The 25,965-nt window shown below is 32.2% G+C and overlaps 1 protein-coding gene across 2 annotated transcripts in view; it reads left to right on the plus strand.

Moving 5' to 3' along the window:
* The window catches only part of LOC113556787 (neural cell adhesion molecule 1-like), a 159,139-nt gene extending 134,863 nt beyond the window's left edge, over positions 1-24,276 (plus strand). For both annotated transcript variants that reach the window (XM_026961938.2, XM_026961939.2), the window contains exons 4-8: positions 16,355-16,495; positions 16,610-16,753; positions 19,113-19,276; positions 20,112-20,397; positions 20,746-24,276. In XM_026961938.2, the coding sequence (XP_026817739.1) occupies positions 16,355-16,495; positions 16,610-16,753; positions 19,113-19,276; positions 20,112-20,397; positions 20,746-20,960 (950 nt within the window). In that variant the 3' untranslated portion in view covers positions 20,961-24,276. The remainder of the gene's footprint in view (positions 1-16,354; positions 16,496-16,609; positions 16,754-19,112; positions 19,277-20,111; positions 20,398-20,745) is intronic.
* The last annotated feature ends 1,689 nt before the right edge of the window (positions 24,277-25,965 follow it).

The following is a 25,965-nucleotide window of genomic DNA, read 5'->3' on the forward strand; positions in this document are numbered from 1 at the left end:
TGGAATGCGTTTTTTGGCGAACCCCTTATCGTTTTCCACCGAATTTCACTCGACCATTATTGACAAAATTCCATTTTTAAGTTTATTACAATGGCAATGACGTTCGCGAAGAACGTGGAAAATCACCGGCTGAAACGGACTCTTTCCTATCATTAGTTTTTAAATGAGTTTTCACAATCCTTTCTTTGCCATTTTTTTTCGTAACCAGATCTAACTGGATGAACCAAGTAAGTCAACCACTGACGAGCAAATCGTTTTTACCTCATAAATCACATATTCACTATCGTATTGTCGAATGTCTGGTTAAATATGAACCACATGGAAAACGCTCTTACGCGATTACATCGAAGAAAAAAATGTATGATAAATCTTATAGTAATTAGTAATTACGTACTATACACTACAATATTAGTCGGCATACGTTGATGATTTTTTTTTTTTTTTTGAGAAAACAAAATGTTATCGATTCCGATTGTATTTAAAAAATAAATAAAATTTTCTCCAGGGGTCGATTTTACAAAATAAAAAGAATAATATTATTTAATCATTAATCTATTTTTTTATTGAGATTCAAAAAAAAATATTTAGATAAATTAAAAGTAAATATTGAATGTTTAAATTATTATAAAATCAATTGGATAATTTAATTTATTTATTGCAATTTTATTATTTTAAACTCAGATACTAATTCGTTTTCAAATATACTTATTTTAATTTTTAAATGTATTTTATCTCGTATTATAGTGGATACTGGATACCAAATAAAAATAACAATATACTCTTGTGTATTTATTTCTCTTTAAATTTCATGAATTGTATTACAGCCAATGACATTATGTCTTTAAAGTTAAAAGTATACGTGTCACTTTAGGCAACCTGTTGGACAAGTAGTCTGCTTTTTATTTTTCGTTTTATAAGCGTCGTTTTCTCTATATATATATATGTGTGTGTGTGTATGCATAATTGCATAATACATTTTATAAAAAATATCTAGGAATATGTATTTATAAATAATTAAATATATAACAATTACTTAAATATACTTAAAAGTTCATTTTTTCCTATGTCATCACTTTTCAAATGTTAGTACATATCCGTACAGGGGTTTAGACTGCTCATCTCAACGCGCCATAATAGAGTATGTGTTATTATTATACATTTATACGTTTGAGAACAACAATAAATCATCGCGTTCGAAAATCTTTCTAAAGTACCAACTGGATGGGCTTTGCAACCTAAAAAAAAAGATATAACGTACATTAAATTTGAAAAAGTCGTCACGTACCTACAGAACTAAACAAAAACCACACTTGATTGTAAAACCAATATAATACGTCTATTGCCTTGCCCTACTCGGAATTCAAAACTAGATTGTAAGACATACTTATATATTATTAATAGTACGAATGCTCAGTAGAAATAATAATTATGTGATTATATGAAACAAATATTTATTATGCATTTGTAGTCAATCAAGGGTCAAAGTGTGTGTGACTAATAAACTTCGACAGTTGCCACTGACATACATCAAGAAGTATTGAATTAAATACTTATGTGTGTAGACATTGTAATACAGATATTATTATATTAGTAAGCATTTATCTACGGCGTATAATATTATGTTTTTTATGATTACCTATTGATCGGGAGGATACTTATGGTGTACGGTATTGCATATACCCATATTAACGTTGATCCTTCATATTGCATACTATAAACAGCGCGTAACGAATATCCTGACTGGAGATCATGGCGAAATAATTATCTAATTTTTAATGTTATCCCGTCATCGGCTGGGCGTGTATTTTCAAAAGCATAACGCGAAACAGGAATATAACGGGCAACCGAAAGAGCAGGTTTTACATCCACTCGACTGTAATAAAATTATTTTTACAATATTAACAACGACCTTTTGTGAACGAAACATAATAACGGCAATTATTATTACCCTTCTTCGTTCCCTCATATAATACGTTTGCTTCAGAACAAGCAAAATTATCATTCTTCGTTTTAATATTTTACTGCGTAAGAGAAGGAAAACCTTTAAGGCCGCCGCCGCCGCGTACAATGCTCTGTAAAGGCGTACGGCGGCGACGTCGCTCGCAGTACATCGGTGTGTGTGTGTGTGTGTGTATAGATCGGCAGCACATTTACCATATACAACGTATTTCGTAAGAGGCATTTCTAGTGATTAAGTCGCGTATACTGCGTGTGCGATATCGGTCGGTGTTACGGCTTACGTTAATCGCGAGATCCATTCAAACGAAATATAATGTGCCTGTGTATAGCGCAATAAAATTCGTGTGATTTGAGTGATTGACTGCGAAAAACCTCGTTTTCGATATACGCGGAGCATTTATACGTTTCTTTGATGTGTGCACTTCGTCTCGTTATTTACACACACACACACTGTCTGGCAATGAAATAATATACACACCTTATATATTATTCTGTATACACCTATATATCAACTCGTGCGCACGATTTTCGTCTGCAACAACTATATAGTGTTAGTTTGTGTGTCGCGGAAACGTCACGTTCTGTTAATAAATTTATATTTTATTTGTATACTATAAATATATATATATATATACAGTAAAGTCCCGTTACAACGAACACCAATACAACGAAAAATCCCCCGTCGAAAAGCAGGGCTTATAAAGAGCTTATTCGAATTTTCGTTACAACGAAATTTCCGTTATAACGAAAAGAAATTTCGGTCCCCCGGAATTCGTTGTAACGGGGTCTTACTGTATATCGATATAAGGAAAAACCGACTCGAACAACGGGGGGTTTTTTTACCAATCTAATATTGTAATTTGTCCACGAATCAGTTAAATTATCGGCCGCCGCTGTCAATACATATATATATAATAACTATGTATACGTCATTCCATAGCGTCATAATACATTACAAATGAATATACATAAAGACCGATTGTTTTTTTTCTATCGTACGATTTATAGCTAATTGCTCTCGTTCGCAGTTCGCTGATATATATATAATATATATATTGGAGTTGAACTATTTTTTTATTTATGTTTTCAACGGATATTTATGATGTCGATTTGTGTGTGCAGTCGACAAATGTAATTAAAATCAAACACAGAACTGGCGTATGAATATATCGACGAATCGAATGTGGCTCGTAGGACGTGGGTGGCACGTGCCACGTGGCAAATAATTATAATTGTACAATAATAGGTAATACTATACGCAGCGGAAAAAAAATAATAATAACAATAAACACCGTTAAATTCAATGCGAATCGTTGTAGAACATATTTTTCGTACTGTACGATGAAAAAATAAACGGTCAAATGCGCCGGTATTCGCATGTAAAAATCTACGAGGGTGAATATATATAATATCGATTGACGGATTCGCCGCGTGTAGAGGTCGTCGGGATAGCAAGTCCACAGTCAATTAATTGGTATTTTTTTTACCCGTCAATATTGACGGAATATAACGGGAAGGCAGCAGCAGCACGGTCGTCCGCTGCACATAAGGTGATGCATATATTTGCTGCCACTACCTCCGCCACCACCGCCGCCGCAGCCGTAACAGCTATTTAAGGTATGGAGATCGGTAAACCTTTAAGGGATTATAATCATACACAACATGTGCACGTATTACAACGTTTCTGTTTTCAATATTTCCAATACATAAAATATATACATATTATATATTATCCAAGCTATTTATAATTAGTTCACACTCTCGTGAGAAACTCCCCGATGGCCTTTTAACGCACGTATATTATAGTTATACGGTCTATCCCCTCGCACACACGCACACAAATCCTCACGACCGTCCGTGTACTTTATAATGAATTTATAAACGTCGGATAGTACATATACGCAGTTGTGTGTACACACGGCCAGGTAAATCGATACCTACACATATTATTATTATTATTATTATACAAAATACGTGCGCATAATAAATTAAAACTCCTCGAATAATTAATGGACCCGAGATATTATAATATATATATATATATATTATATAGACATATACACCAAAGCGATAAATATTGACGTTCGTCAAATGCGATCCGGTCGTGCGAGGTAACTTATTATAAAAAAAATATATAATTTTCTAAATGGCTTTTCTCCGGTGTACGTCGTCGTCGTCTTCGTGACCTTTTTCGTGTTGAAACTTTATATATTACTCGATGTCATAAATCGACATTGTCCGCGTCGTCGGCGGCGGCCGCCCCATATGATGTCTTCGGTAATGTGGTCCTTAAGTTTTTGGAATATGTGCAGCGGTCGTGCCTCGTAAACTACAAACTTCTTTATTATATATATATATGAATGACTGTGATATGTGTGTATGTGTGTGTGCGCGTGTGTGTACGTGTAGTACTACTAAAGAGAAAACATTGTGACGGCGGGGCAGAGGAAACTTTAATGGTCAGCGTGTGGTGTATTATTTATATATATATATATATATATATATACGAGAGTGTGTATATGCGCGTAGTACAGCAATTCGCTTCGATGGAAACACCGCGTCGTTTTGTGCAATGCTCGCAAAGTGAACGACATGAAACACAACGTTTTATTATTGAATTATTATCGCGTGCACCGAATAAAGGCATTCTTCCGGGGACCGGCGCTAAAGGTCGTCGTATGCAACAATACTCGTCTAGTCCGTGTATTAGTGCATTCTCCGTATGTATAAATGTATTGCGGTCTAGTGTCCTCGGAAGAGGGCTCGGGCAGCATGTAGTATTATTTTTATTCTTTTCACAAATGCATTGCATTTTACATTTTCACGAACGCTGCGTTTATTCCGAATACATTATCCCAACACCTAATAATAATTTGTTGTGTTATGCAAAGTGCCGACAATAAAATTATACCCGTGTATATTATTATGTTATAATGTTATTGTTTTATACCGGTCCGCGATATAACTACAGACACTACATTTTCACGGCGTAAAGTGTATCTGCTCCGGAGAATAATTTTTCTTCATTTGTATCGAGTTAAATTGTGTAAATATTATAAATAACAATTCAACCACACAGTAAATCATTTCATAATCGAAACCGACAAACATTATTATATTGCTTTGATTACTTTTGCATATAAATTTGTATATGTGTGTGTGTACATAATATAATAAGACCATAATTATTATTGCTGTATTTATTTAATAAACAATTTGCATTGTTGGCGTAATGTAAATACACCAGAAACTCATGAAACGTATAATTTTATAGCGCTTTTTTTAGATTCTGAGAGACACAATGAAGAAGAGTACTATATTGATTTTACATTGAAGTGCTTTTTTTTTTTTTTAAATGACACTCTTTACAGTAGAAAAAATGCATCAATTTTCATTTTAACATCTTTTCTAACAGGAAAGTAAGTATAGTTAATACTTTGTGAGGTCAATAATAAAACGTTTCCGGTACTTTTCTTAATAATTGGAAAAAAAACAGCAATCTTTACGTAGAATAAATTTTTGATACAATTAAGTTTCTTATTTTATCGTAATTCAAAAACAAATAACCAGTAGATACTAGCAATTTTTCTACAATTATCGATAAAATAATGTTTTCTAGGTAAGGAAGCTTGAAAATTTAATACAAACTTCTTCATGAGTTGTTTTTAACGATATTTAAAACAATAAAAATATAAATATAGCAAGTATAAATTGTATAAAATGTTCAAGTTTTATAGTTAAAGCTTAAAAAACTAATACAAGGTTCTTCGTCAGATGTTTTTATAGATATTAACAATTATTAAATACGAGTATACTAGACACATTTTTATTATTTAAACATTTGAAGTTCAAATTTGTATAAAATATGATAATTAAACGTTTGTTGGAATAATTCAAAAATATTATTCGAGAACACTGAAAACTTTTACGCATATTCTTAAGTTGTTTATGCATAATGACATCGTCAAAACATTTAGATTTATTGATATTTTTTAATTACTGCATATAGTGTATACCACTATAACCTATTCACATCGTGCTATGGAAGAGTGGTATCGGCTCAAAGTTTAAGAACAATAATAAATTATATAAATATAATATATGTATATCTAATATTATAATAATTAAATATTAATAATCAATCTACCTTAATATTACAAGTAAAATAAATTACAGTCTTAGCTCATAAACGTGTTTCGCATAACATTAATTTGTCGTCGAATTCAAATTCAAAACACAACTATTTCAGTGACTTAATCAATATGTAAAACTGTATAGCCGAACAACGCTCACTTATACGCATTTTTTATATAGTCATTATTTATATTTTTAATTTTATATATTTTTAATAATTGCGTATGGACGATCTAACTAAGACAGATAATATTATAAATAGAATTTAATATTTTCATAGTATTTGGTATTTATATTATTGTTGGAGTACAACTCTATAGAGTTTAGACTTGGCATGAATAATTAATCCTCAAAATAATAATATTATTTTATATTTCGCTTGTTTAAATGTATTGTTTTTATTTTTATAATTTAACAATATCCAAAACATTAAATGCAATTTAAATACGATCACTCGACATAATTTTAACTATTTATTTTTAAACAAATAAATCATGATGTGGAAAGTATAATATCAATCAAGTTATATAAATACCCAATATCATAAATAAATACTTGTCCAAACGGTTTATAGGTACTTTTTAAATTTTTAATAATATATATGTACGTACGATTTATAGAAATCGTACTAGGAAAAAATGTAATGCGTAAAACGTGTATTTGAGACAAAAATAAATACATCATTTGTCATCGATTATATAAAATATATATAGCGTTAATAATGTACTTTTGCAGTTTGGTAAACGTAATACGCGTAAAAAACTATAAGCATTTGGATAGTTTTGACTGGACATTTATAATGTTTTAAGTTCGAGATTTTGTTTTATATTATTATTATTATTGCAAATAATTTTCGTCTAAAATCGTATAATATTATAATTTACGAGTGTTAAATAGTTGCTTTCTATCTATAGCACATATATAGTGTAATACTCAATATTTTTTAGTATTATCGTTTCTTTTTTTAACAATATCGAAGTTATCTTAATCTAAAGAAACATCGTATGCATTACTTTATCAATAAATAATGGTACGAATAAAAACAAGAAAATATAATTTAAGTGAGTACTTAAAACAAATAATAAGTAGGTTTGCGGTTACTAATCTGACTGGTTTTGTATTACGCGTAGCCACGTAGGTAAACTATGTATTATTTGATAAATTGTTTATTAAAACTGTAAATATAATTGAACTGTTTTTTTTTTTTTTATCCAAACTAAGATTTTTAAGTTTAAACGTTTTAAAATTTTTCAATTTTTTCAGGAATAGATTTTGCGATAAACACCACTTGTAAAAAAAAATTCCTCATTTTAAAGGCTATTAAAAATATTCGTTGTTATATTTAACTTAGGACACATTACAAAATAATCTTTCGGTGTATAAGAGTCTTCTGAAAATAATTACCTACTCGTAAAAAGTGTCATACAATTTATTGTGAAATGTTAAATTGAAATAATAATGACCTATAGGCGTATAATAATGAACGTAACATCGCTCTGACCTCTCTGGTTAATCCTGGATGTAACTGGCCGGCAGCATAGTCTGCGCAAGAGATTTAAAAAACTTTTTTCTTTAAGTTTTGTTTTTATGTATACCGTCAGCGTTGGGTTATCAGCCGGAGAAATTGACACGTCTTAATTTCCCGTCCGTCAGTCTAACGTGCCGCGGAAAGCAATTATCAACGTACCGTGGCTGTACCGATTCCGACGTACTTCGCCGTCGCCGTGCAGCTGACGCTCGTTTCCTTTCCGTGTTATCCTTCGAAGCCGGTGCGATTGATTTTATTATACAGTGAACTAAGTAGATTTCCGAACTACTTGCTTATTCATAGAAATGTCCCGATTTGATGATAATTTCTTATTTTTTTTTTTTTCTATGGTTTTAAAACGAAAAGAAACCCGCCGACGTACTAATAAGAAAACCTTTATTATATATATAATAATAATTCAAAAACTTGACAGTTAGTAGTTGTTGATGTACAAAATGAAACTATTGTTTTTAAATAATACGCTATCCGTCTTCCTTTAAGAAAAGCCTGTGCTTTGTTGAATGATGTATGTTGACAGAGTATTTTAAAGTCTTCATTACTGTTCAGCGTCATTTTTCAGACCATTTGTGGACAAAATCGTCTCCCTGCAGCGTGTTCCCCTAGCAGATTATAATTAATAGTATTTTTCTTTTTTCGTAACTTTCAGTCGACAATATTATTATCGGTTAGATGTAAATATTTTGTAGTCCGATATACACTAAATTATGAAAATTTCATAATTTTTTAATATTATCGATGATGTTGATATCTTTGCACTGTGGTTTTTATTTTTTAAAAATCAAAGTAAAATGCATAGTCTAAAAGGTGTTACATGTAAATAGTAGCCAATACTTGTTTGCCATTATACTATATATCATGTATAAATCGACTGCACGTGCTTAAATACAATGATATTTACCACCACGACCTCTTATCACATACTTATTAAAAATACTTTTTAAAAGAATTTAAAAGAAGTGTTTAAATACTAGAATAAAAAAGTATTTGAACATAATATTATTCAATAAGTATTTAAATATAAATACAAATACCTTAAAAAAGAATTTTAAATATCTTCAAATACTTACTTAAAATTCTTTTTTACATTTACCATATAAACTTCTTTATTCTTTGATTTGAATTTAAGTAAAAATAAAAAAAAAGTGGGTATCGCTCTGCTGTATAGTAGAGATAGAGAGTAGTAGGTCACTGGTCACTATAATGGATGTGTTAAATTTGAATGCAATGACGGGTATCATTGTATGAGAAAAACGATTCTGAACAGAGACGATTTTTCAGTCTATGATAATTAGTTGGGTATATTATATTATTACCTATATTTAAATTGTAATATATCATTATTTTACGCGATTTCATAAAAAATAAAATTTCATACGCTCATAAAATGTTTTCTATATTGACGCTGGAATTTTTTTTTACAGTTACTTAAAGGAAAACTTATGAATAACCTTCTATTAGATTTTTGAACCTTATGCATAAATCACAAAAGTTTTATGAATTTTCAACTTCAAAATTCCTTGCAAATTTTCGTGATTTTGATATATTTTGTAAACATTTGAACTTTAAATGCTTATAAACATAAATTGTGACAAACGATTTTTGATTTTTTTTTACTACAATAAGTACAACTTATAATAAACCTTGAATTAAATTTAAAGATTTTTTGGATACGCAAATTTTTTTTATCGGCATTTTAAGAAAAAAACCTTAGAAAAGCCGAAAATTTCAATTGTAAATAAATAATCATAATATAAACATTTGGTGAAAATTTCAAGTATTTATAATGATTTGTTTTTGAGTTACAGCAAAATCAAAAAATCGATTTTATCAAAAAGTGGTTATGCGTAGAAATCCCCGTTTTTCCGTTAGTTTTTCAGGGTTTTTCCCGACACTTTTGAAAACTACTGGAAATTTTTACTTTTAACCCCCCCTCCCTCAAAGTACTAACTAGATGGATTTTCCTTTTCAAAGAGGGACTGAAGTCAAATATCGAAGCATTATTACTACTCCAAAACGTGATGACAGTCATAAAAATAAAAAAAAAATATGAAAAATAACACACATTATTGTAAAATCAATACATTCATCACTCCGTTCAGAATCTAATATAAAAGTTTAAATGTATAAAAAGCTATATTGAAATTTGTATCCAAAACAATGTAATTTCATAAGATTTTAGTAATTATTTATATTTTATATAAGTTGTTTACTGAACATAATTATTATAAGCGTCATTCTCCTTTTAAGTTTTGTAGATATATACAGCAAACAAGACGATATTTAAAGGTATTTTATGAATATTAATGTTATTTTTAAGTGACGTAAAAAGTGAATACATAAAAATAAACTCACACAGGCTACAGTCACATAGTTGCCATTCACTAGTTTTAATTACTCGATAGTGTGTTCTATTTTTATGTAAATGTAAATATCTAAACGAAAACCACCTTAAAGTTTTTTTCAGTTTTTTAATTGATAATATAATGAAACTATATTGATATTAATTGTAGTTATCTACAATAAAACTATTTAAGGAGAAAAACATGTCTTATGATGGGAAACTACACTGTTGTTATACAAAAACATGCGTATAAGAGGCGATTTTTATATTATTATACATAAAGCACTATAATCAGCATATGTATTAAAGGTGGCCCATTTGGCACAATATACCGGTGCACCGTGACTTCTAACACTTTCAATATTTATTTTGAAATACATAAATGGATTTTCATGAACATTTCAAATCTTTTAAAAATTTCAAACTGTAACGTAACAACGTTATTCCTAACCTTTTATTTTGATGGGCAATATCAGTAGGTAAAAATGTACATTTGTACCGGCTTAGCAATAATAGAAAAAATGTGTGTGTAACAATAATAAAAAAAAGAAATTTAAATTTCTTAGGAATAATATTGTACTTATTTATATATTTTATTTAAAATTTAAAATTGGCCGCGGGCCACATGTGACCAATGAGGCACGGGTTGGGCTATCACTACACCATAAAAATATATATATATATAATATGTGCAAAAACTTGAGTTTAATAAAATATTACGTATATTATATAATATTTAATATTATAATGCAGAATATTTTTCACTACAGTAATGTAGCTATTTTGCCTACACACGATGCCGTTTAAAATATTTTAGTGAAATAAAAATGTATAATAATATCTAATACCATTTGTGAATAACTTAATTCATTCATCCGTGAAAACTTATTAATCTCGATTACCAATTTAACCACACTTTAAAATCTGTATCAACAAAACACGGTATTTCATTGTAGGTGCTTGTATATTTTTATACCATATCATACAGTTAGTGAATCTGAAATTGATCACAAAAATGAAAAAGTTAAATCGCTAACATTTCATAAAAACCGCTTTCATCTTCTGTTTATCAAAACCATTGGTGATAAAGTGTATTTTTTATACATTTTTCTATTATATTAAAAATAAAAATTATTTTAGTCAAATGCGAATAATCACGATCATCGCTCAACTTTTAACCTAAAAACGTACGATAAAAAGTGATGTATACAAAATATACATATTATAAGAAATGTATTTCCTATGTAGAAAGTTCTTGGTAAAACTTTTTATAACTATAGTAATATAGTGGTTACATATTCATACAAAATAAACAACTTTATATAAAACCGATAAATTGTTCGTTTCGTTAAAAAAAAATTTGCTCGGATTGTTAAATGTATATCAAATAATATTCAAATATTATTGATTTTGGCATTGGATTGCTGCTAAATTAAAATTATTTGGCATTTGAATACTTACTTTAACTAATAACATCATAATAATTGGTTTATCGTGGTGAAAATAAAGTTGTAATATATTGTAAATAAAAAATGTTTAAATTTATAGTTTTGATTCATCAAAACTGCCTGTATATGTAGATAATTTTATATTTTAAAATGATATACAATATTTAATGTATTAATGCGCTTAATTGAATTAATATTTCAAAAATTAAAAAAATAAATAAATTGAAAGGCGATACAATAAATATAGTTTTGTCATTTTTATTAAAACCTTTGGTAAATTATTAACTAAACGACCTGTACTATTCACGGAATCGTGACATTTATAATCGAACGTGTCACAACATTTACACGCATTTGAATGCAAATTAAATTGATATGGTTCAAAAAAACGATATTGCAATAAAAAAAAAAAAAAAATGAATTATAATTATTATAACTTACTGTTAATCGATACGAATACAAAATAATCGAGCGATTATTACATAACATTTTTAACACGGATTATTGTCTGTGGACGTGTGCAATACGAGATGAAAATTGCACCGTCTCGACGCGTTTATTGCTACAAACATAGTGCCGAATATCGCAAATAAGCGTATATTAAATCCACGCGCGTTCCCCATTTTCCTATAACGTCATGGTACACGGAAACACAATAATATACGTCGTGTAAAATGTTAATACATATCAGAACTTAATATATATATATATATATATATATTATGGCGTAGAAAAAAATTCACGTCATGGTAATACGGTACCCACCCACCCGTCCATCAAACACGACATCGCCGGAAAAATGTACGTCGGTCGATATAGGACAAATATATAAGTATATATAAACACTAAACTTGTGACGAGCGAAACCGTTTAATTTCAATTTCGAATTCAATTTAAAATCCAAAACAGACACGATTTCGGTCTGAAAAATAATTTATGACGAGCTCCTGCGACCGTCCATATTAAAATATATGCTGTGATGAGATTGCAGCCGTTCGTATCATCGTCCCTGACCCCGGTCGTGCCTATAACGGTTGACGGTGATCGTATTAAATACCATATGTATTGCCATTATTATTTCGGTAGCCACGATGGATTCAAAAACAACTAGTACAGTGTACCTACGTATATTGATATTATTACGAATATTGTTATTTTATGTTATCTATCTAACTCGGTTGCGGATGAAAAATACCCGTTTCTGTGTAAAATTATACGAGCGACGGCGGCCGGTGGCACAATATTATATATAATATGCGTTAAAGTTTTTCTCTTCGAGATTATTCAAATTTACATATACCTACACTCTTCATATATATATATAATATGTGTGTGTGTATGTGTGTGTATTTTACGCAGTATATTCCTTTTAAGTAGGTATATAAAAAGTTTGAAAAGTTTTCTACCGTGTGATACGGCTCCTTTACTTAAGTTTGTTTTCACGTCGCGGACGAATAAAAAAAAACTCAAATATAAATAAACTGGAAAAGACAGCGCGTCGGTGACAAAAAGAAAAAAAAATAATACACGCGTGTTGGCGAACAGTAAAGGACAGTATATAAAGGAATATTACCCAAGAAATGGATAACGCCACAAATGCATGTATATATAAAAAAAAAAAGAATACCACCGTCCCGCGAAGCCTATTTGGTAGGTATATTATTTCTTATCTGAAATCGTATTCGGGTGTGAAATTTCATTTTCTATACCTACCTCCTATCTGTCTGTACGTGTGTGTGTATATAAATGTGATGATGATGATGATAATAATAATAATAAAAGTAGTAATAATAATCCTAAGACTGGTCGGACGGGCGAAGACGATCGCTCGCGCACGGCCAACGTGACTATGTCAGGAGACATTTATTTTAAACCGTTTATGTCGGCTGAAAAGAAAATGTGATTTATTAGCATGTGAATATATATATATATATATATCATGTTTCGAATGAAAATCGCGTGATACGGAAAAAAAAATAGGACCTGTACGACGAGAAATACAAGCTCAAACGAAAGTCACCGCCTCGCCTCGTATTAACGGAGGTGAACCGTTTCCTTATTTTTTTAATCAGCTTATATAATTTATAACTCCAGACGAGTTTTCAAACACGCCATTTCGTGCCCCACCTCAGATCGTCTCGCTGTCATTTCGTGTGCCCTCGGTGCGTTATAATAACATTTTATCGTGATTTTGAGCGGGCGTGGGGACGAGGGTCGACGAAATATAATTGCGACGTTCACATATATTATTATATTATCAATTATTTGTACAGATCGTGTGATGTTTGGCAGATTATTGTGATATCGTAATGATATCATAACACCTAATGACAACCGCTACCGTGTGTCCGATTCCCCTACTGTGTGTAATATGTGTTTTTATGAGATTTATCTCGATGTTCCTTTTCCTTCCTTTTTTAATACGATGAAAATAAAAATCATATTTTTTCGAATTCTTTATCTACCCAATCCTCTCTTGTATGTGTTTAATTTCATGCCACTGTGTGAGCAGTATGTATCTGGATAATTCACTAAATTAACGTAATCGATAGAGAACGCTCTAATCCGGTTACCTATTTTATTTTTATATTCGAGTTTTAATTTTTTTAAACAAAAACAAAGTCAATGAAACCGCGTAAGTTGGACATAAGTCAACGGAATACGTATATAATATATAATGTGTACGCGTGGAATTAAATCATATGACTATTTTTCGTAATAATATTATTATACAGATTATCTCTTAGCCGAATATGTCCTTCGTAATTTTAAATGTATTTAATTTTTATTATTAGTATAGCATGTTGCCGTTTATGTATAAATACGACAAACCATATATTATACGATAAGAATCATTAATTATTCAAACACAATTAAAATATATTTTTAATTTAACTATAAATAATTAAAAACAAACAATAAATAAAACAAGGAATATATTTTAGTACTAAAGTAATTATATAAATACAAATGTAGTATTTGAATTTCGAATATTAATACGATATAGGTACGGTCTGTAATAATAAATGTATAGAAGTCTGATAGGGTGTAAAAGTATACAGGATTCGGTTTTTTGGAAAAACATCTCAAATCGCTCTCCTCCTAAGACAGCTGTTGTGTAATAATTGTGATATTAAATTGTAAAGCAATAATAAATCATCGAGTTCGAAAAACGAACTGTAGCGCTGAGGAAAATTGCACTTGCTTGACATTCCTTCAAAATGTTCTTTGTAACTTTTAAAAAGTTTGCAAATGTTGTTCATACTGTAAAATTATCCATCAAATCCGTCTAAATTTACTATCTAAATATTTAATTTATGCAATTATGGTGATAGATAAACATAATTACTACAAACGAATGGATACGTACAAAACAAATGTTTTCAGCGGTTCCTATATAACAGTGGGTAGTATTGGCTAGTATATTTGTCATACTCGTTTCCGCATAAGTTTTTGGTAACTTTTTTTGATTTCAATACAATGAATGATCACATTCGAATCTAAAAACTAAACCGAAGTGGGATTTGGCTTACACAAAATGTCACTGTATTATGTTTTGGTAAAAGATCAACGCGTGTTATTCGCTGTTTTTCACAATTTTTTCCACATCTTCTGGGAATTGAAAAATTGACGTTAAAATCTGTGTTCGATTTTCAATCTACATATATATTGTGCAGAATGAAGTATCTTGATCGTTATTTATGACCTCAAATAGTGTTTTTATAAAAAAAGAAAGAAAAAATACAACACTGTAAAATCAATAGCACCACATCACAACTCAGAGTCTACAAACTGTGTAGTCGTACGGTAAGACTAGTTGAAATTTACACTTCGAGTACATCATGCATATTCGCCTTTCAAACATACTATGCGAATAACTTGGCCTGGTTAAAAGTGTGCTCCACACAAATTGTCACGTAATCGACCTTTCTTTTATATACATAGAAATGTGTGCGTTTAGAACGTTACCCATTATATATGTATAAGCACACAACGCGCCACAGTTGATGTGCTCACAGAGTGCGATCTGCTCATTCACGCAGGTTTGAAATAACATACGTATAGTCTCTGTCTATAATTTAATGGTTGTGTATATACCACATAATATAATATATGATATTATGTATTGTATAAGACAGAATTTAAGATTACGTTAATTTTTTTCTAATTTTTTTCCCCCCAGGAAAGTTTATTCGAATACACGAACAATACTCGAATAGCTTTTACGACTTACAATATAATAAAATAAATTGTCGAAAAAATACCAAGGCCCTGTCGTCATACACACGCCGTCAGCAATTTTTTGGTTTCTCGTTCGTAATAGACTAATAAATTATAGCAACATAGGTATACGTACGCAGGTAATAAAAACAATAGCAATACTACCCGTAGCATTCGTACACGCCCTACAAAATCAGTCCGGCCCGCCACCGAGTTAAGGATTCGCGTTAAAAATCGGTTTCCATACCCGCGACTGCGACGACGACGTGATATCGCACTGTGGTGAAATATAGAGTTAATTAGGATTAGCAATGTCGCGTGTAATGAAAATAGCGACGCGACCTCGTATATCATTCCGCCGTACAAAATCGATACCATTTCAAGTGTGTTTGTGTGTGTGTTAGCATGTTACAATATATAAATGTATGTGTGTTTATTCGAGAAAGGAATAAGTACACACACACACATTTAACGACGACAAAAAATATAATACATGACCTTTAAGGGAAAGAGTGTAAGATTATGTCAGTGTTGAATCCATGTCGCATTTTGGGGAGGGGGTGAGGAAGTAGTCCACTCGGTAGATCGACATTGACGTTATCTCATAACTGCAGCTATATATATATATATATATATGTTCTGCCAAAACATCTTCTTACGTATGAAAAAAATAATATTAACACTACGCGATTTTGTTAACAGAAATATTGGAATTCGACACGCCCGCAGAACAGATCGCCGACGAGTACGCCGACTACTTCATCAGGTGCAAGGTGAAAGGCAACTCAAACCCCACGTTTATGTGGTCGTACAACGGTCAGACGTTAAAAGAAAAGACGACGAGTGAGTATACGGTTGTAATATTATTCGTGCGGTACAGCATGCCTTGCCGTTGTCGAGATTCTTGCAATAACAGCTAACTAGCTAATCGAAAAATATCATAACGTTGTGCCACAGGCGGAAAATATTCGGTGCTAGAAGGCGGACTGATGGTGCGAAACGTGACACACCTGGATTCGGGTGAATACACGTGCAGAGCCTTCGAGACCACTAACAAGTCTAGTGTTTCCGGAATTAAAGTTATCGAATTGAAAGTCAGACGTGAGTATGCATTCGATTTAATATTGAATAACATTAAAAGTACCTAACTAAAAATCTGTAATAAGTTCATAAAAGAAAAAAAAACTAATCCATTAATCGCACAACAAATCCAGTACTATATATACTTTATTGATCTTATATATACTTATACTATATATCTTATATATAATTATATAATATATGGGCGTTACGACATTCCCTTAAAAAAGTTTTAGCCTTAATCATTTATTTTTATATACGATTATTATATATATATTGAACTGGCCATTATATATAGGTATTTCAGAAAACAATTTTCGGTGAATCTGACCTATATTTATAAGCTTGTTCGTGACATTTCTTAATAAAAAAAAATAAACAATTCACTATTAAAGTAATATTATAGTAAAAGTGCAATATTTATTCTTATTCCGGAGATAGTCGTAGAAATCGCAGTGAAAAAAAATATACGTATGATTTTTCGAATATTTAATTAGGTTTGAAATGTTTATTTTCAAAGATTAGTTTTGTAATTTTTCCATAGGCCTTAAAAAATGACTAAATAGTAAAATAAACAATGGAATTGTACGCGTTTTGTTAGAAGATAAATTTATTTATTTTTTTTTTTTTATTGTATAAATATATGATAGGCAATATTGTTTGAAATACAAAAACAGCATAATAGATTTATTACAATGTAAATTATAATTTTTCTTTGTAGTAAATTGTAAGAGTAATAACTAATAAGTAGACTGTACGTTTTGTTAGTTTAAACTTTAAAGTTTATATCTGATTATATCCGATGATCCACGCCGTATTATGGCACGTCTAACGTTGCTAGTACTTAGATGGATATAATAACAATATGATGAGCTCTAATTTTGCTCTCCTCCTCACGCCCTTTCAAAGGCAATATCTTGTAATTTCTAAAACAAACCTGGAAGAACTTTATGTATACAGAGTAGAGAGAGTTGAATATTTTAATCATTAAAAATGTAAAATATCTTGATATTCATACTTTTATAATGAAAGGTCTCTATTGTGAATTCAATGATTACACGATAAACGATGTAAATGATGCATATTTTATTAAATTAAATAATTTTTTTATCAACATATTTTTTAAAGGAACCTCTACATCTACTTCTTAAAGTTTAAAATCAAAAATGGATTATTGTTGAATCTCAATAATAAGAAAATGTTTTAGATCTCTTGTGGATTATTTACTTGGCGATTTTTTTATCACCTGTAAATTTCATGGTAGATAATAATTTTATACATAGTAATTATTATTATAATAATTAATAACAAACAGGAAAGCATTATAAAATAATAATAAATATCATCTGCTATCAGAGTTATAGTGGCATTATATTTTCATCATAATATTCTGTTTTTTCTCTAAATTTCAAACAAAAACCCGTCAATTAGTCGTACCGTGAAAATATTAATAAAACGGAAATGCAGCCTCCGTTGTCTGACTATAGTAGACATCATAATAATATCATATCTATATATAATATACGTATATTATACCACCTACGTACACATAGCCCCAAGGTACTCTACAGTATTAATAGAACTTTATATCCCCCACAGAATGAAAATAAAAAAACAAAGTAATTAATTTTTGAAACTTTTCAAAACGTCAATATAATTGAAATATATTGAATTAGTTACTTTTATCTTAAAATATTTCAAGACCTTCGTGTTTAGTTTTTAGGTATTTCCAGATTTTAAATTTTCTTATTGTAATCGTAATAAAAATCACAGGTTTCGATTATAAAAATCAAACATATTTTAATAACGTATACACATTTTGTTTTATGGGTTATTGTAGCGGAAAGAAGAGATCCGTCGATACACGATCGGTTTTTATCACCAACAGGCGGGCTCGTATTATCCAAAACTGACACTAAAAATATGGTCTCTACTCCCAACGTCTTAAAAGTTTATTGTATAGGCTCAAGTTAAATGGTGTGTTCTTTCGGTAAATGTATTTGTAAGAAATATGTGTATACAATATTTGTTTTTATGTTTATCTATATCGTTAGAGATGATATATCATGGAAATAATACTACATACATTGTATCCATAACAAACCATTATTTATGTTTATTACTGTTGTTATAGATACAAAGCATTAAAACGATCGTGACTTTCGACTAAAGTTTATTATCTTTAATAATTAAATATATAAAACACACACAAGTACCACAATCAAAAACATAATGACATGTACGCGTGTGATATCGACTACTCGATGATTCGCTAATGTGTAATCGTCGTCGACGACGTCGCTGTTACTGTTCTCTCGTCGTGTCTATATATTCGTTAAATATAACGACAGTACTGAATGTTTTTTTTTTCTTTACACAGACAAACCGGTGTTTTTAAACCACATACAAGGCGATCCCGTCGACCTGTACGTATTCCAGACGGACTCGGTTAATTTATCGTGTCAGAATTCAGCCGAACCGGCGGCAAACATGACGTGGACTTTCAACGGAAAATTATTCACCAACCCGGCCGACCACTACCTCGTACGTATTATATTACACAACCCTATGATAGTTTATTACTACCGTCTGTACGGCGCACGAGACGAGCAAAGCATAATATTTGTTGTCTTCCGAGTGTACACGCGGAAATGTGTTTGTCGGTGCTGTTTCTTAGTAAGAGAGAACCGACCGAAGTAAAACAATATTATGTGCACGCCAGATGTAATTATTTCGAAGGCTGTATATAGGCCATGTTGCGTAAATATTTTTGCTGTTTGATCTTGTCTCAGTTCTTGTAAGCTCAAGTGACCAAATTAACTATAAACGATAAGATGTTTCCACAATAATTTTGACATAAATATTTGAATAATCAGTAATATTTTAAAACGGAAACCATTAATTTCATTTCAGTTTTCCGCACATTTCTTTTGACGTTTCTGAAAATGTGCACCAATCCTCTATTTAAACATAAATATATTCCCTCAATTGTTGTGTAACACTTTTGAAAATTTTGGAACAACTCTACTACTCCTAGACTGTCTTGGCAACCGACGTATATAGTCACAGAATCTGCAGAGGATGAGGGTAGGACGTGCCAAAAAGGGTGCCAAAATATTAACCGTCTGAGGTGTATTTTACATGATATTATTATACCTGCATCAAATAAGTAATTTCTGCAGTGTCGTATTACATAATATTGTATTATATAGTTTGGATAACGCAAGCTATCGCGTGTTGTCGATATTATATGCTCAGTGCGTAAAAGTATTCGTGTTATAAACTTTTTTAACGGTTCATGTTTTATCATATTATAATAATATAATGAACCCTATACCATCGAACTGTACATATTGCGTGTTTATGCACGCCCTTGCAGGTGACGTTCAACAGACCGGAAAAGTTGGGATCGTACTCGTGCACGGCCACGAATAGTTTGGGCAAAATTACCAGACGGTTCAACCTGATCGAAGGGTTCAAGCCAAAAATGCCCAGCGGTCTGTCAGTTGCGCGTGTCGGCGACAACTTCATCGAACTGCAAGTGGTGCCCAACGACAAAGGGGACGAGTTGATTGGCTACAGAGTCGAGTACGTGACGAGAGTCGTGGAACCCAGCGGAAAGACTTTCGAAAGTTTCGACATGATGAACTTCAATACTACCGAAGGTACGTGTAACCGACGCCCATCGACCCCGCGCCGCGCCACAATTACAGCCAATATATATATGTATACAACAGCTAGTAGTCCGCGCCGCCTAAAGAAAGTTGTTGTAAAATTATTTATTACCGTCACCGTACACCGCCGCTAATTCTAATATACTGTACTGCTATTATACTACACTCGCGCCTACAAACCAGCCAAAAGAACTGGTCGCGTTTTATCGTACACGCAATACCTGCCGGTCCCGATGACAGTCTCTTGTATTGTGCATGATAAAAATTCTATAATTACACTCCATACGATAGTGACGTATAAATAATATGAAACGCGGATGCGCGCGGTGCATGTTTCAGGTCCTTTCGTGCTCGTCAACCTCAAGCCGAACACCGAGTATATAACGAAAATCTTGGCGAGGAACCGGGCCGGAAACAGCGAATACACCGAGCCGATCGTGGTCCGGACGTCGCCGGTGATCGTCACCAGCGGAGCGCCGGCCCTTTTCGACGGGTTCCTCCTGCAGCAGCTGCTAGCCGTCATCGTCGCCGTCTCGTTCGTGACTGGACTGTAAAGGTCCCGCCGACCCTATACAGACAGCCGCATAATAATATCATAATACTAATTAGATCGATACACGTGCAGCCTTCGTAGATCTGAAAGTAGCTATTTTGTGTACAGGACTAAAGCGCCATCGCGACGACGAGATCTATCCGTCTCTCTCCACACACACACACACACACACACACACACACACACACACACACACACACAGATACTATATGAGTTGTATGCGAGCGACGCCGCCGATCCGGTCAAAGTGATGGTCGTTAAAATTATTCTCCGACCGCCGCTTGTTTTTCGTTTTCATCGTAAATAATAATGTAAAAAAAAAATAATAATATACACTATGCGTGTCGCTTATCGTCGCGACGATACAACAGTAATAATAATATACTATCGTCGTCTACTCTACAACATACAGTATGCATCTGTATCGCATGCCGAATCCGCGTGAATGACGCTCCGATATAACACTAACACGCTATTCTATAGGTACAGTACGTCGTAATATTACACACACACACACACACACACACACACACACACACGCATAATACACGTGACTTACACACACGCGGACGTACGAGATTTGGCTTTTGTCGCAGTATATTTCGTCGGCGACGGCTGTGTGTAATATTCGTGTGAGTTCGGTGAAGAGTGCGAGTGAAATAATAATATGTCCGCCGCCGCAGTGCGCAAAATAGTAGTGTTTATACATACACGCGCGCCCCGTCATTCCGAAGTAAAAATAATAATAATATTATTACTGCGTCGACGTATTTATTTTGTTTTGCCGACGAACGTCTCAGCTTTTTCCGTCGCCGTCGATACATACGTGGCGACTTAGTGCGAAAATAAAATATTTATTAAAATCGTTTTTGAGGTTTTTTTTCTGCGCCGTAATATTATTTACAATAAAATACTATATATGATATATATATATATATATATATTAATATTATGTAACTGTAAATATTTAAATACTTTAATACTACGATATTGTATATTTTACGTGTATCTACTCTAGTGACGATAATCCCTATATATATATTATGTAGGTATTGTTAGGATTATATTATGATATACGACACGCATTTTGTTTGATTATGATACATATATCGTTTAAATGGATAAATAAACAGCTCCGATCCGACGTACGTGGCATAAAAAAAAAATATCAAAACATGATATTTTCGACGCCGCCGCTCGGTATATTCGCGCGCATAACGTCAATATTATGATCGCGTGCTGTATATTATTATGTTAACGATGTAAAACTATAATCGAATAACACAATATGACATTGATTATTATATTGATAATATATTATTTTTATTGTACTATATATACGTATGTTAATTACCATTACTTTATATTATTATTATTATTATTATTATATACATATATTACGACTATTATATTATAACTATTATAACTATTGTAATATTGCCTATTATTGTTTTTGTACGCGTGACGCGAGAAAATGTGCCCTCTCGAAACGACGAAAAACGATTACTATAGTACTTACCAGCGACAATACTACTCGTATTGTACGCACACGTAGGTGCATTATAATAATAATATGTACGTGTGATATAAGAAATAAAAAGAAAACCGCTTGACATGAAAAAATAATATATCGGCTTATGCAATTTTCTATGTGCGCGTACCACACGCCGTGCCGGCGCATGATTTATTCGGTTTCTATTTTTTTCGGTTTTTATCATTTTAATAATAAAGTGAACACTCTGTGACACGCCGTGTGGCCGTCGCCGCCGCCGCCGCCGCCGCCGCATTTACAATAAAACGGTTTTTACGACCAGAATCTGACGTCGAGAACAACATAATATACTTTGAATATTTATTAGGTACGTCTTCATTCCCTCCCCCCCAGCACAACTACCGCCACCGCCAACCCCTTACGACACGGTTTCCCCGCGCGTTCGCGGATATACGTTATTAGAATATCCGCGCCGCCACCGGTGCGGTGTCCTCGTGTACTCGACATGATAGTAGTGGTCCCGCACTAGATTTTCGTCGTCTGACCGAGCCAGCCGCGCGAGCAGCCAACAAAGTACACACACACACACACACACACGAGCGCGTGTCGGCGAGCGGACGAGTGCGAGGGATTTCGCGTACGTACCTTTATTGTGCACTACTACGATATATGTATGTATGCGCGCGGCACTCGATCGCGGGGCTAAAGACCTTTACATATTATATGACTGCGACGTTTTAGATCCCGAGAGCATCTCGTATTTTTTTTCCTCCTTTCGTTTTATCTCGACGACCCCGTCTTCCCCGTGCACTACTATTATGATACCATACGATATATATATATGCGCATTTTTAGTGTCCTTAAAACGCCAAATTCCTTACGGTTAATAAACATCGGTTCATATAAAATATATAATTTATCGATACACGCGGCATCGTTTTATGTAGAACACGCGACTATATATTATTACAATAACGTTTATATAGCGTACCCGGAGATAATCTGTTCTGAACGAGATCATTTTTTTTATTATTATTATTATTATCATTATTTCTACGGCATAATAATATACTCCTACGACGAGATGCTTAGTATCGTATCTTTTGATCGTGTTCGACGACCGCGATGGCTATTGTTTAGAAAATTTATGCCCGTTTTACATCGATACACGAAATGACTAATAATAAACACGATGCAGTGTTTCTATCGTCGACTCTCGAAGAGTGTTTTACTTTGAAGTCGAAAAATATATTTTCCTGCTTTGAAAAGCGTTTATTTTTTATTATATTACCCGTGAGGATTTTGGTGTCTACGAGAAACGATTAGAATTTCTTACCCGCCGAATATCAATATCAGTACTGAATTTACGCGATTGTGTGTGCACTTCCTAACGCATTGCCGCGGATTTCGGAATGATCTCACAATATAATCGAATCGAATCTTCGCCGGACGTTCGGCCAGTAATGTTGACGATATATACGTGAAAATAGTTGTATATAATTACCATATCTGAGCTCATGCATATAATTAGCGTCGCTTGAATATTATCGTTATTTACGATGGCCGTTTAAAAGTCGTGTCTGTATGTAATCAATGAACGAACGTTGGTAATGTGCGCGCCCAAAAAGTTCAATAACAGAAAATAATAAAAAATTAACGTCTTATTTTTTTCCTCCCACTGCACACGTATTTATTACGTGGAGACCGTTTTTCAGAAAGTGTTACAATTTTTTTATTCACTTTTTGTTTATTCAACTTTATTGTTCTTGTAAAACTATTATTATTAATATTACTGTCATTTTTTTAGATATATAAAAATATATTTATTAGATTTTATTGATTTTAATATAATATATTCTTACTCATGATAAATTTTATTTTATATACGTGTCTCATCTATATTTTATGAAAAAAAAAAGTAGCAATAGTGTAATGCACTAATATATATATATATAAATATATATACGATAAAATTTAATATTATATAAACATATATATATATATATGTATACGTTAAACTAGTGTTACGTCGCAACAGTTCTTAAAAAAAAAAAAAATGTGAATTACGTATATGCATGATGTTAAAAGTAAAACTTAAAACCATACTATTAGTTTTCCCATGTGAAAATTGATTTATTATAATTGATATTTTCATAATGAAAACAAATGTTTATATAGAGAAAAAAATCACTAATAAATGTTTAATTGAGAATTTGTGTAAACAATTTTTCGACAATTTACATAACCCTGTAAAACACTCACTACTTTTCCAACTTACCTTACGTTATAAACCACTTGTAATGAACTTATTGTGTACACTCCATAAATTATACTGTTACGCAATGGTTTTGTACATTTTCTCTCTCTTTTCCAATCTATCTATTTTACAAAGAACCTGACAATTCGTTTCCTCCGTCTAGCAAAGCTGTGACACTGGAAATCGCGGAATGACAAATGCTTATAATATACTTACCAAAAAAATAAAAAAAAAAAGCCGAAAGTGTCTTGCACATGATATATTATAGTAATATTTATAAGTATATATTAACAATAAATCGTATACATCATAATTTAAGCGCAGCAGAATTTCTGTGTCCGGAATAAGGGCGAATGTCAAGCGAATCGGGTGAAAAGTTACAAGGCGAAGACCTCCGAGATTCCTGTAATGTACCAGCAGACTCGCATCTTACATAACGTGTCAGCCATGATAATGTGTTTATTCGTTCAGATCCTATTGGAGCTCATCGACAATTAATGATTCAAAATGTACGTTTGATAAGTTTACTTTTGCGCCGGTTACAACTTTCGAAATAGTTGAGGACACACACGCAATAATAACAATATTTTATATTAAACGCTTTTAGACACGTTCCGCACACTGCGGTAAAACGATATCTCCGTATTGCTATAGCTGTTGTTGTTGTTGTTGTTGTTGTTGTTCGGTATTCTCGGGTAGTGCGCTGAATCAATTTGTAATTTACCAAAGTTTTCTAAGTAAAGCAATTAGTACTCAAAGAGCGAAGCGCGTACTTCGGTTATTGTTTTTTACCTGCGAACGTCTGAGATATAAATATTGTGTTGCGGAGAAACGAATAATAAGACTCGAACAATATTATTATCATTATTCGAACGGTCGGTAATGATAATCTGATGAGGCGAAATAAAGCGAAACCGAGCGAGATAAAAGGCCGTTACTACTCGTTTCGATTGCCGTTATTAAACGCCTTATAAAAATAAACATGTGCAACACCCGCCAATTGGCAATCGGTCGGTTGTCGATTACACAACAGCTCGCTCTAATGCACCACAACAGTTGACGATTTTCTCACAACATGTGTACGTACACGCTCGTTGTATGATCAAACTTCTCTTGGTTTTTGAACGATTCGCATAGCATTGCCATTGGTCGATGAAATACCGTTTGCAATGTTATTATCATTTGTGAATGTTATTATGTCATAAATGAAACAAAGCGAAACACAAACAATTATATTTGTTTGATTATACGTTATTA

The sequence above is a fragment of the Rhopalosiphum maidis genome, chromosome 1, assembly GCF_003676215.2.
Source record: "Rhopalosiphum maidis isolate BTI-1 chromosome 1, ASM367621v3, whole genome shotgun sequence".
In the NCBI taxonomy this organism is placed as follows: domain Eukaryota; kingdom Metazoa; phylum Arthropoda; class Insecta; order Hemiptera; family Aphididae; genus Rhopalosiphum; species Rhopalosiphum maidis.